The sequence below is a fragment of the Eumetopias jubatus genome, unplaced genomic scaffold (assembly GCF_037043125.1).
Source record: "Eumetopias jubatus isolate StellerSeaLion01/CBP00866 unplaced genomic scaffold, mEumJub1_p1.0 scaffold_12, whole genome shotgun sequence".
In the NCBI taxonomy this organism is placed as follows: Eukaryota; Metazoa; Chordata; class Mammalia; order Carnivora; family Otariidae; genus Eumetopias; species Eumetopias jubatus.
Window position 1 is genome coordinate 37,725,706 of NW_028274818.1, and position 14,179 is coordinate 37,739,884.

Below are 14,179 nucleotides of genomic sequence, written 5' to 3' on the forward strand. Positions count from 1 at the left end.
CGCGCACACACACACACACACACAAAGATAACGAGTCCTTGTCCTTAAGAAGTTTGTAATCTCCAAGGAAGAGATCACAGTGAGAGTTAATGGCAAGCCCCCGAATCCACAAGCCACTGATCATCGAATCCGTACTGGTTCTGTTGGAGAAGCCGAAGGTCTCTGGCTAAAGAAGGGGTGAAAATTAGTGGGATACTAACTTGGGCACGGGAAACCTCTTCTAGGATGGTGTGGATACGGAGAACTCTCTGAAGCAGTAGATGCTAGACTGCCCACACTAGGCGCGAAAACAGCTGTCGGAACCACGGTGCCTGAACCACTCAAGAGCTACCAATTTATTCCGCAACTACTAATTACGCGGTTTAAGACCAGTGGAGGTTCCAAGGCCCGCCCGGGAATCCAGTGCCCAACCCCAAATGGGCGGATTCACTTTCTCGCCTTCCCCAGGGCCCCTTCGCCCGTCAATCCAACCGCTCTTTTCCCAAACCCGACTTCTGCTCCACCCATTTTAGTGATGTAACACCTGGCGCTCTTTCCCGCCCCAGACCTCAAGCCCCATCAGTCGCTTCAGTTCCTCATTGGCCAACAGAGGGGACAGGGACGGGAAAGGGCCTTCATTTTGCTCTCTAAACTACCCACTCTAGTCTTCTGGTCTTTTCATAGGCTGTCAGAAGAGCAATTATAGCCTGGAGCTGTCGCGCAGGCGTGCAAATCCGCTTGCTGGTGGCGGGGCACTTCCCCTCTCTACCAGAAGAATAACTCGCGCGGTTGTGACGTGGCGGCGCACCGCTTGCCGTCCTCACTTACGATTGGCTGTGGCAGAAGTCCGTCACACAACCTCGCCCCATTTCTGAGCCTAGCCTCCCCGCTTAAATAGACCGTGTAGGAGGCCACGCCTCACCCCGTTCGTGCCGCTTAGCCCTGCGATTGGCTGAGAGAACTGGCATGTTTTCCCACCTCCTACTCGTTCCCGAACGTCCGAGAGGCTGGCGGGACCCTGCGGAAGTTGTCAGTCAATCTCCTCCTTCCCCACCCCTCGCGCGGCCCCTCCTCCGGGCCGCGCGCCCTAACGCGCGCGCACACGCACACACACTACACCCCCCCTCCCCCGCGTGCACCCTCCACCTTCTCAAGTTGTAGCGGTCGCTCGCTGGGGGTTCTCCGGGGGCGGCGGAAGGGCGCGTGGGGGAGGGGGCTCGGACCGCTAGACGCTGTGAGGAGCGAGTGTGTGCGCGCCCAGAGCCGGGGCGGCGGGTAACCGCCCCGGGAGATGAGGGTCCGGCGCTGACAGGGAAGAGCGGGCACCGCGGCGGCGACTCGGAGGGGACCCGCGATGGCAGCGCCTCGGGAGGAGGCTCCTAGCAGGGCGGGCTGTGCTGGCAGCGGACACTGAGGGGCCGGCCGGCCGGTTGGCGAACCCGGCAGAAGAGAAGAGAGGCGCGCTCGGCGTCCGCACCCCCGCGCCCTCGCCTCAGTTGTCCAAACTTCAGGCTCTCTTCCACCCGCCCTCCGCGCCCGAAGTCAACAACTTCTTCACCCCCCTTCGCCCCCGCCCTTGCCTCCGTCAGCCCCGGGAGGTGGCCGCGCGGCGGGGACCCGGAACCCCCGGCACTGAGATGTGGCCGTGAGGCGGCGGCGGGCAGCGAGGAGAAGCTCGGCGGCGCCCGGGAGCGGGAGGGCGGCGCGGCCGGGGGGACGGGTCGGTGGGGCGCGAGCTCTCCGCGCCTCTCCCCCGCCTCCTCCTCCTGCCGCTGCCCGTTCCGTGCACGCAGCAGCCGGAGCTGCCAAGCGCCAGGGCCGCGGAGATGTCGTCGTCGTCGCCGCCGGTGGGGGCTGCCAGCGCCGCCATCTCGGCCTCGGAGAAAGTGGACGGCTTCACCCGGAAATCGGTGCGCAAGGCGCAGAGGCAGAAGCGCTCCCAGGGCTCGTCGCAGTTCCGCAGCCAGGGCAGCCAGGCGGAGCTGCACCCCTTGCCCCAGCTCAAAGGTAACCTCCGAGGGTGCGGCCCCGGGGGAGAGCGCAGGGGCTCGCCCCCGCGCCTCCAGAGCCATTTCCTCCAGGGCTTTCCTTCTGCCGCGCTGGGGCTTGTAGTTGAGTCGTGTTTCCCACGTTGCCTCCCCCCGCCCCCGCCCGAATCAAACAGGTTTGCTCTTCAGAGTTTTGTTGCTTTTCTTCTCCCCGATTCACCTGAACCCTTCCCATCCTAGAGGATGCCAGCCCCCATCCCCACCTGCGCGCTCGCTCACCTGCCCTTGCGATTGCAACTCTCCTCCTGCGCCCTGCCAGGTAGTTCTTCCCTCTTGCTTGTCTTTCCCTGTATGGCTTTAACTACCTGCCCTACCTTCCGACCTGTACTTCCCCGAGACCCTCCTCCGCTTTTCAGATACTTTGAATTATTCCTTTACTTTCCCAGTTACCCAGCGTCTGCTCTCACTCCCTCTCTCCTCACCTCCCCTCTCCATTGATTGTTCCCAGTTGTCACACAGACCGGGATCTATTTGCAATCCTAACGCAAACAATGGTTAGGAGTTAGCTTGTCTTCAGATTTATTTATAAAGGAACAAGCGTAAAAATCTGAGTAGTGTAGTCTTATTTACTGGGTCGTTACGTTTAAATGGTATAGTTAACTGAAAAAATAGAAAGACTTAAAATACTTTATTGCTTGAGAAGATATACACGGTAAATTTGGAGAAGTATAAAAGAGTTAATAGTGTTGCTTTGCAGTGGGATTGGAACTTAGTTCGCGAAGCAGGGATTCCAGGGACTATGTAGGTTTGTACAGTAATTCAAATTCGTATCCGTGCCTAATGCTTTACAGGAGAACTTGGCACTTCTTTTGGCTCACTTACTTTTCCCACGAGGTTTAGAGGATTTTTAATAAAATGTTTCCTGGTGGTCTAGTTTATTCTTTGTGCATTACTCTCTTTTGATTTCATAATTTTCATGTCTTCGCTTTTTATGAGATAGAAATCGTCTTGGAACAAGATGATAATGCTCCTAGACATTTAAAACAATTCTTGTACAAAAGAAACCTGTTAGAAATCTAGATTATCTGGTTTGCAAGGCCTGGAAATTAAAGATCCCTTACTAAAATAGATACATGTTCAGATTTTTCAATCCATTTCATCTCCTTCAAGTATAACCTGGCTCTGATTTTTCTTTGGACTTACGAATCCAGCCTTAGTTTGGCGAGGAGTCTAAAGAAAACCCCAGATCAAATCGCAGTTGACCTACAATAGATCTGGAACCCCATTCAGACCCTATACTGTCCTGCCTCTTGGGGTGCTTTTAATCAAGGACATCCCACAGCCAGAATCCAACTAGCTTTTGAAAGGTTTTAAGATATGTGTAGCTTGTGTTGCTGCATTTATCATTTGTTGTTCAGCATGCAAAAATGATTAAAATTTACATATCATAGTCAATGGTAGATCACAATGGTAGGCATTTCCAAGATTTTAATTCTTGACTGATGTCACAGCTATAAAAGAATATCATCTTACCTATTAGGACATTGGATTGCTATTCATGGATTTCAAAGTGTAAATTTAATTAAAACATTTTTATATCATTGATTTTTTTCCATTAAATTGTGAAGGTTTGCTGCTAGTGTTTTTCATATTTATTAAATTTGCTTTTTAGTAAGGTACTGTGGATTCTTAGTACTGTTATCCTTATTAATATATTTACTTTTATTTAATAAAAATAATTGCATATTAAACATCGTTAGTAGATCAAGCTAGGAAATGCAGCTTTAATACAGTTTTTAAAAGCTTGACAAAAAATGCAGAGTCAGTAATCCTCTAAATTATATGGTGCATAGTTCAACAAGTTGAAGGTGTCATTGAATGTTTTATTTATAGTATTTGGTCACTAGTACGGAAAAAATAAAATTGGAACTTTAGATTAATTCTGTATATTTAACATGAAAATACAGTATTCTTTAAAAGGAAGGTTAAGTATTCAAGATAAATTTATGCAAATTTAATTGTGGAAATACGACCCTTCTTGGATCGCCCACTAATAAGAGCTACTTTTACTCCAAATGCCAAAATGCTTGAAAAGTGCTTTTTAAAAAAAATTCAGTTGCTTCACATGGTACTTTGGCAGTGTACTTGATACCACAGAGTTGTGTGCTTTTTCTGTCTGTAGTAGTTTTTTCCATTTGTGGTCTTAACAAAAACCAGTGGAAAGCCCTTTAGTATGTGTATGAAAGAGAATTTTTCTTCCTGCTCTGAAATATAATCTTCCTGTGGAGAGATTCAGATATTTGTGGGCAACCAAGATCTTTCAAGTGTTTATACTAACCTGCTTATGTTACACTTTGTCCACATGGATCTAAACTGGAAAGGTGCCAGCTATTTTCCGCAAAGCATACTATGGGTAGGGATTAACAAAATAATCCAACTTTTTCGTCTATAAGAAGTTTTTTTGTGCAAAATCATTTAGTAAGTAGGTTGCAGGATTTTAATAGGGAAAATGTTCAGAGAAAACTATTTTGTTATACAAAGTGTTTAATGAAAAAGACTTGTTAAAAGGATTTTTTAAAAACAAGAAACTGTCATGTGGGTCCTGAAAATTAAACTGCCTCATTGTATAGCTTAAAAATTTTTTTTTCAAAGCACTTTTAAATTTTCCTGTTATGTTAATTCTGTAAGCTCCCCCCTGAGAACTAGGTACTGGAAAATAAAAGTAGAAGCATTTTATCAACCATTTTATTCTGTTTTTAAATTTAGGTTAGTATAGGACTTAATTTTTCTACCTTAAATTTTTCCTCTAGTAACCAACAGTTAGGAAACTTCTAACATTAAAAAATCTGTTCTTCACAATAGGAAGTTTTTCAGCCTCTTCTAACTTATTTTGTTTAAGTCTCAGGAAGGATTTATTTGGTAAAGTAGTAGATGCCTTACATTTATATAATTCTTAGCATTTACAAATTGTTTCATACTTTAATTATAAAACAGTATTGTGTATAATAAGTGAAAGTCCGAAGAGGTGTAACTCCTAAATCTGATATCCCTTTCTTTTTCAAGCCTACTAAGGTAGTGCTCTTGCCTGACATGCCATAGCTACCTGTGTTTTTACAAACATTGTATTTCACTGGGTCACCCAGCAACTCTGTGCAAAGCCAGTATCATTCACATTTTATCGATGAGAAAGTTGAGGCTTAAACAACTTAGTTTCAGGCCTGTGATTTCTCTGGTATTGCAACCGATACAGGTACTCAGGTCAAATTATTTCAGTATATTTGCTGTTAACCTGTTTTATAAAAATTTGATCCAGTATGATAGAGTTAGGTCATTGGGGTTAATCCCGGGTCAAAGTTAAATTTTTAATCTTTCTGAGTTGTTTTCCTTATCTGTAAAATGGGGATAATACCTTCTATCTCCCCAGGATTGTGGGGATTAAGTGAAATAATGTAATTAAAGTATCTAAAAATAGGCAAAGAATGTTAGCTCCCATTCTCTTTGATATTTGAAAGTCTGGATTAAGTATTTTTTTAATGAAGGATTCATGTAAATAGTAAACCTTCCTAGTGTACTTAAAGCATGATTTTATTTATAACCAGTTTTCAGATATTTTTTATGTGAAGTAAGGTGAAGCTATATCATTTTTCAGTGTGAAAGTGGAAATAAGGTAAAGACTGTTTAAAATATTAAAAGCTGTAGTTAGAAGATTTTTACCAAGCAAAGTAATTGAATTAACCAGTAGAATTGTATAGTTGTGCATTTCTCCTAAGAGACAGCCAGTAAATGGCAAAGAACAGAATGAAACCGGCTTTGAGATGGTAGTGAAGAACCTCCTAAGTATCACTCAGATTCTTTGGTATATTCTTAGAAACTGGGTCCCACTGGAGGTATCCAGGCCAGTAAACAGTGATGCTGATTTGAAGTGCCTTGCTGACCTTTAGGAAAAAAAATTTTTTTTTTCCCTTGAGGTATGTGGTCTTTTAGGGTAACTGGAACAAGAACACTGACATGATCTGAAGTTTCTTAACTATCTTAACTTTCTTTTGGTGGGAAACATTGCTAACTCAACTTTTAAGGTTTATAGGTCTTCTCAAAGTTAATAGCATTTTCTCTAAACCCCAAATCCCTATTTGTAGTTGGGTTGGCACTAAAGGAGAGTTGAAATGCATCTGAATATGTCAAGAAAAATGTTTGAAAAGGGATATAACACATTTTTGTCATTTTAGGACTGTTTTCTGAAAGTAATGTGAAATTTCTTCTGGAAGATTATTTTTTAATAAAAAAATTTTTTTAGGATATACTTCTTAGAGAAATTGATAACATAATATCCATTGCTGGCCTCTACCTGAAGGAAAATTTTTCTAATTAAGTTTAATTTAACATCTTCAGAATTCCTATTTAGGGTCAAATTTCTTCCCCCCCCCAATTTTATTACCTCCTCTGATCCTTAATTGAATTTTGGAATTACTTTATGAAGTGTCTAATTGAATAAAGTGATAGTGCAGTAAAATGTATTGAGTTAAAATAGTGTGATCCGTGGGATAGAGCGCTATCCTGTAAATAGTAAACTTGAGTTGTCTTTCTGCATCAGTTTAATCATTTCTATTTATAAGAATCACATTTTTCCTTGATAAAATCACAAAGATGAATTAGTTCTTAATGAGTTTTTGTACCTCTTGGGATGAGAAAGACCAGTTTATCAACAAAAATAATATATTTGGGAAATCGGTTTTTGTGCTTTATTTTTGAAATTTAACTTTTTAAATTGTAAAAAGCTGGTAATGGAGACTAGCTTATTTTTATTTTTGTGTTTAGCACTCTGGTTCTCAGCTGTGGCTGTACACTTAGAGGAGAGCTTTAAAAAAATATCAATGCCAAGGCCCACCCTTAAGAGATTCTAAATTAATTGGCCTAAGGTATGATACAGGCATTTGTATTTTTAAAAGCTCCCCCGGGGTGATTCTAATGTGCAGCCAAGGGTTGAGAATCAGTAATTTAACATTATCTGTCTATTGATTTAATTCATTAATTGAGACTCTCTCCTTTTCTCTCTGATACTCATGGCTCATTACCCAGCTTATTAACATTTCCTGCCCTCACTTCACCTCCTGCTATTTACTTTTCACTCTTTTAACTTTGCTGCCCCCTGTGGCTAATCAGAGGCTTTCCTGAAGGGATGTTAGTTAGATTCTGGAGTTTTAGGTATGATGAGATGATTCTATAGGATTTTTCTGTAGTTATCATAATTAAAACTCAACCGTTAATCATTTTATACTAGGTGGTCTGTTTTTCTTTTCTCTGATTTTAGAGCTGTGGCTGAGTAAAATGAAAGTGAGAACATATCATAGAGGGTTTTTAATTCCATCATTCAGGGTAACATGATGATTCCAACCATTTTGGAGTATAAAACTAATATTTGCTATACCCTAAAAGCATTGTTCTGCTTCTTTAAGATTTAGAACTAATATTACTAGTGTATATGTTGAATATTAGGTATTAAGCAAATGAACTATTCTTGAATATAACTGTATTTTTGGTCATGCCTTCTCCTTATTCGGCAAAAAGAAATTTTTTTGCACGGTATTTTTACTTCTGTCATCTTAATCTTGATTACAGCTTTTTATTGAAGGTAAAGCATCAAGGACCTGGTACCACTTATATGTCATGTTCCTATTTTGTTTTTGGCCTTTCTGCTATCCAATTTGAATAAGGCATATTTGTTGATTTGTTGTTTTGAGTCAGTGTTCAGTTTTATGGAGTGATGTTCTCTCTCCAGAATGAAAGACTTTGAAAGCAGAAGTCATCTGTGTTTTCATATCCCATTGTGGTACCAAATACAGTATTCTGTGCATAGTAAATGTAATTATGTCGTTAGAACAACTGTTTTGTCCAAGAAATTACCTGTTGTCTTTTGACTGTCTTCCCTTAACACCCCTTCCCCCATCCAGTTATTGATGATGGTGCTTCTTTCAGTGACATTTGTTCAGTGATGTTTGATGCTATCTATCAGCAGATTGGTTCTCTTCTTTTTTTTTTTTTTATTTTAATGTATTTGTGCCTAAGCCTAGTTCAGGGTTTTTAAGTAAATAAATTCTGGGCTTTTGATACCATGACAGTAAATAGTAAATGTAGGTTTAAAACGAAGGATTGTTTGCTCTTGTATTTATGCTTTGCAAATGACTGGTTTAAGTAACATGTAACATTATTGATAGATTTCTTGCTAGGAAAGGTGTGTGTAACGTTTATATGGAAGAAAATAGTACTGGGTTGACTCCCAACCTGGACATGTGTATACAAACATTAAATGAACTCAAATAATTAGTTTGCAGTAATTTCTAAATTTGAGTTGCCATCTTTATAAGGATGTCCTTGAAGGAGATGAAAGGAACACATTTTAAATATATAATTACTTTTAATGCATTATTGTGTAACAAGGAACCTAAATGCTTTGCTGAAAGAGTTTTACATGACAGAGTAGGTTTATGCAAAATAAACTCTACTTGTCTGAGCAGGATATTGACGAATAAGCAGTTTCAAATTTACTTTATATGTATATCTGTTTGAAGTCTTCCCTGAAGGAATTTGTTTATGTGGGCTTTTTGAATGAGTATTGGTGAATTTTCGAGATCCTGCAATTTGGATCAGGAATTCTAAAGAAACACATTATAATTTTTGGAGAAGTAATTTGCTGAATATGATAGGCTCACATAAAATTCAGAGAACCTGTTTCTAACTTGGACACTGAAGGCAAGGAATTTCTTGGGAACACACTCCTCCTACTGGAATGGTGATGCTAATTGCAGCTACTATAACCTTACCATGATGTTATATCTAGTTGAGCCTTCTGGTGGTGAATGGGACCACAGAAGTCATTGTAGTTTAGCCTTCATTGGGAATCCATTTCACTCTTGTTCAAAATAAATAGCTTGTCATTTCATCAGAGAAGCTTTCTTTAATGTAGGGAGAAAATACGGGATTTTTAAGCTCCTAGATGTTTTCTCAGGTTTTGCTTTGTTAATGAATAAACTGTATGGGCCGTACCTAAAAACGGGTTAAATGTCTGAAACAAGAATTTTTTAATGACTGGACTTAAAACTTGTAGTTCAGGAGTTTAAGTTTTAAATATGGCTTCAAAAATTATACATTTTCTCTTTTAAGTGGTTTTGCCTTTGTTTCACACTCACTGGTAAAAGTTAATCTACAGTTACAGCTGTTATCACAAGTTAGTGATTATTTAAACACATTGTTAATTCCATGCCTTTAAATTAATAAAGTAAAAAAGATGAGAGTTTCTGTTGTTAACTCTGAATTTTGATGTAGCAAAACGGAGTGTTTCAGACAGATAAACATCTGCTGAAGCCATAAGTAAAATATAATTTCTGTAGGAATATGTATCTGCCTTTTTAAAAAAAATAGAGAGAGAGGGGGCGGGGGAGAGACAGAGGGAGAGAGAATTCCAAGCAGACGCCCTGCTAAGCAGGGAGTTTGATGCAGGGCTTGATCCCACCACCCGAGACCATGACCTGAGCCAAAACCAGGAGTCAGGTGCTTAACCAACTGAGCCATCCAGGTGCCCCTGTATCTGCCTTAAAAAAACAAACAAACAAACAAAAAACACTATCATTCTTTAATTTGGCCAGAGGAAAAATTTTGTTTGCCTGCTGTTAAAACTAGATAATACTTTGCTTTCAAAATCTGGTGCAGAAATATTTTCCTCTCTTTGGTGTTCATAGTGCTTAAAATTTAGAGATTAAAGCTTTACTTAATAAAGTGAATAAAATGATGAATTTTTTAAAAATTAAATGTCTTTAGGAGCTTGTAGTTTGGTGGGGAATATAGACATGTAAGGCAATTTCAATTACTGTCATGTTTTGTGATAAGAGTAAGCAGTAAGTGGCTAGGGTAGTGTATGGGGGACCCAATCCGGTTTTGGTATGGAAGGAGAGAAATCAGGGAAAGTTTCCTGAAGAAAGCAACAGGTACACTGAGACCTTAAAGAGGTGTTCAGCCAAGACAGATGGGGTCTGAGAGTCCAACTAATGGGCAATATGAGCAGCCCAGAGGTCAATGGGTGTAGCGTATTTGTGGACCTGCCAGCAGTCTATGTGGCTGTGATAAAGGATATTGTAATAGAGAACTGATCAGAGAAGAGACTGAAGCAACAATTAGGGTCTATATCATAGTCTTGATGCTATGTGCTGTGTTTACTCCTTTTTTTTTTAAGATTTTATTTATTTATTTGACAGAGAGACACAGCAAGAGAGGGGACACAAGCAAGGGGAGTGGGAGAGGGAGAAGCAGGCTTCCCACCGAGCAGGGAGCCCGATGTGGGGCTCGATGTGGGGTTCGATGCAGGGCTCGATCTCAGGACCCTGAGATCATGACCTGAGCTGAAGGCAGTCGCTTAACCAACTGAGCCACCGAGGCACCCGATGTGTTTACTCCTGATAGTAGCATGAAGAGTGTATTGAGAGATGGGAGTAAGGAACTCTAGTTAGGATGCTGGCACAGTAATTCACATGAGATGAAGGTGGCCTTGTCTAAGGCAAGACTTGGTGACAGGGAGAAACCAATGATGATTTCTAACTCGGGCAACTAGAGGCATGATAGCAATTTACTGAAAGGGAAAAAGAGAGGAAGGTCAGATTTGGGGGAAAATGTTTTTTTGTTGGACAAGTTGAAGTGCCTGTGGGAAGTCAAAGTGAAGCTGTCTAGTAGGAAGTTAGATATTTGGGTCTGTAGCTAAGTAGAAAGACCTATGCTAAAGAGAACAATTTGGGAATCTTTAGATGGTGGTATTTGAAATGGTTCGAGTAGAAGCAACCACTGAAAATGTATGGAAAGGGAAGAGGCCAAGGAACCATCATTTAGATGATGATTAGAGGAAAGGGGGTAATCTCAAGGCAAGAGAGACAGCTGGAGTGGAAGCCAAAGGAAGACAGGTAAGAGGAGAGACAAGGCAGTGAGGGGAAGAGAAGCTTTAAGAATGGGGGAGGGGCGCCTGGGTGGCTCAGTTGGTTAAGCGTCTGCCTTCAGCTCAGGTCATGATTCCAGGGTCCTGGGGTCGAGTCCCTCATCAAGCTCCCTGCTCAGCAGGGAGTCTGCTTCTCCCTCTGCCCCTCTCCCCGCTCCTGCTTGTGTGTGTGCACATTCTTTCTTTTTCTTTGTCTCACAAAAAATAAATCTTTTTTAAAAAATGGGGGTGGGGGACTAGTAACATCGAAAAGAGCTGTTGACAAGTCAAATAAGAGCTGAAAAGTTTCCATGGGTTTGGTAGTCTTAACTGGTGACTTGAGAGGCATTTCCAAGGATTGATAGACTTGAAATTTCTGTAAAGTGAGGAATGAATGGAAATTGTTAAAGTCAAGTCAGTAAATATGGACATCTCTTTCAGGAAGCTTGACAATTAGAAAAAAAAATTCATCATTAGCTGTCAGGTGCAGAATGGATTGTAGCAGAACAAGACTTTTAGAAGGAGGACTAATTGGAGATTATTTTATTAGGGCAAGGTGAGACATGGCATGACTTGGGCTAGGGGTGGTAGTAGTTGAAATGGAAAGAAAGAGATGTATTTGGGATATATCTTAGATAGGACTTGTTAATTATTTGAGGAGAGGTGGAGAAGGAAAGGTAGGAATCAAGGGTGATTTTCAGGTGCTTTAGCTTGGACCACTGAGTGGGTAGGTCTACCACCACTGAGAAGGAATACATTAAAGAAGGAACCAGATATAGAGGGAAAATCCAGAATTGAATTTTGGAAATTTGAAGTTTGAGATGTCTTTTGGAAACCCAAGTAAGAATATCAAATAGATTTTCTTTTGGAAGCATGAATCATGGAGTACCCATTTGGTAATTTCTGTGACTTCTAAACATTAATTAGAAGATTTTCAAGTTTGCCTTTTAGAAAATGGTCATAGTTTGTGATGTTGGCTACTTGGTCTTCTGGCCAAATTGGGATTATCTATTCACTGTTCAGTGGAATGTCTCTGTATACCCCATGGTGTATGTGTGAGGGACATTACAGAATATGTTGGGAGAAGTGCATGAGTAAGGTTAGAGTTACTTATTTGTTTTCTGCCTTTAGAGTGTAAGTGCTCCAAGACTGAGATCTGTATCTTCTTCACCAGTATTTAGGTAATCACTTCTTGGTTTTATTATTTATTGAATGAAATAATGAAGCAAAAGCTATTAGATTGGCTTAAAGAAAAGCACTATTTTGTGTCATGCAGTGATTCACAATTTTATACTAACTTATAACTGAGTCCCATGATGTTTACATACAACCCTAAATTTAGCATTTTTTTGATGAAGAAACAAAAACAGGTAGGTTATATGTCTGTGCAGGTCATATGTAGCTCAGTATCTTTTCAGTTGGTTTTTGATTCTTCCTCTATAATATTAAACTGAAGATGTGTATTGCCTGCACTAAAGCAATATTAATACCTTATTTCCTAACAGTACAAAGGAGAAATAGTAGTAATTGAACCTTGTCAAGATACTGACTTCTTTTAGGTCCTGGGCAAGTAGACCACTATTGAACATTTTTCTAAGAATCTTCAATGCAGAGGATTTTTATTTCTTAAGTTGTGCTGATATAAAAATAACTTAATTGATCTTCTTTGGTGTCTCCCTTTTAGCACTGTTCCTCCCTTTTTTAAATAATGTAAAATTTTCATTGGAGAACATTTAACATTTGTTTTATGAATGAGTACTGAGACACAAGATGAAGTGAACTTTTAATCACTCAGCACTTTTGTCAGAGCTAGATTTATGTTTTGGAGTTAAAGTTATAATCTATAATTAGCAGTTTTAATGAGTTATTATGGAATATCAGGAACTGATCAGACTCTGCTTATTTTTGCCTCTCTTTTGGAAATGCTGTGTATATTTCAGTCTCCCTCTACACAAGCTATGTACACAGAGTTTTTGAAAACTTGTATTTGTGGCCACATTAGCGTAGTCTTTCTGATCATTATTTCCCAATTTGAGGGAGGAAATAAATTGAGGCAAAATAACTGAGACTTGGATATAAAAGTTGGTTGGGCTAATTCATCTATCACTTTACTGATTTTATTCTCCTATAAAACCTCCAGAAAAACAAATTGGATGATGTCATCCGCTTAAGTAGTTTTCCACATACGTTTGTCCTTCCAGTGAATGAACCAGCCTAAATTTGAATTCAAAATGGAAATAAAGTAGTAAATGTAACAATGCACCTTTTAAGGGGCATTTAGTTTTAATAGTCATGTTTCCTTCATAGGAAATTTCTGTCATTCATTTAGGAAACTTAAAAATAACCCAGCTTTTACCTAGCTAACAAATACCCAGGCACTGATTTTGGTATTTCATATATTTTGATATCCTGTTTTTAATTTGGACCACATGGATGACCTTACACATAACATATTTTGGTATTTTGAGAACTGCTTTTTTTTTTTTTTAAGGTCTAGAAAAGTAGCTTCTGTGGAATAGGAATGACTATTTTAGGATACAATACTTGCTGTGAGTCATGAGTGAGTTTCAGTTTTCATGGTTTTCTAAAATAAACTCAAAGACTATGCCATAAGAAATGTCATATTCTTAACTACCCTATTTCCTTTATAGTGGTTTTATTATTTTTATAAAAACTTACAGACTTCACTGTTAAAATCAAGTCAAAAAAGAATCTTACAAGGATAGAAAATAAAAACCCCCTGAGGAAACGTCTCTTAAAATTTTGGGTATCTTTCTATATTTTCCCATTAAGTGGGATCATATAATGTATGTTGTTCTGCCATTTACTTTAATTGAATATTAGAAATAGTATACTTCTTAAAGGAAAAAATTAAAATTAATTTAGATTTGCTTCTGAATAAAGTTTTTATTTCTGGAAATACTAAATGAAATTACTTTAAACCTTGATTTAAAAAATTCCTTATATTAAAAGGAGAGGAAATAATTTCTAAGAACACTGATATTTAATTTTAGGGAGGTTATACATGGATCTCTTAGAAAACCTGATTAAAGAAATGCATCATCTTCTCAGAAAATATCATATACAATATTGTATATATGATTTTAGGGTTCTTGGATTCACCACCACCCTGAAGTCCATCTATGGGGGAAAGTGGGAGTGTTTGTAGACCTTGGGCCTGTTCTAGAGACTTGAACAACCTTGCTAAGTCGTTAATCCTTTTTCTTAACACAGTAGCAGGTGTTTCTTAGGAGTCACA

General features: G+C 39.7%; 1 protein-coding gene across 1 annotated transcript in view; it reads left to right on the forward strand.

The window, feature by feature from the left end:
- The first annotated feature begins 1,093 nt into the window (after positions 1 to 1,093).
- PPP2R5A (protein phosphatase 2 regulatory subunit B'alpha) overlaps positions 1,094 to 14,179 on the forward strand; it is a 65,197-nt gene continuing 52,111 nt past the window's right edge. Inside the window, exon 1 of the mRNA XM_028125797.2 lies at positions 1,094 to 1,986. Within this exon, the coding sequence (XP_027981598.1) occupies positions 1,806 to 1,986 (181 nt within the window). The 5' untranslated portion in view covers positions 1,094 to 1,805. The remainder of the gene's footprint in view (positions 1,987 to 14,179) is intronic.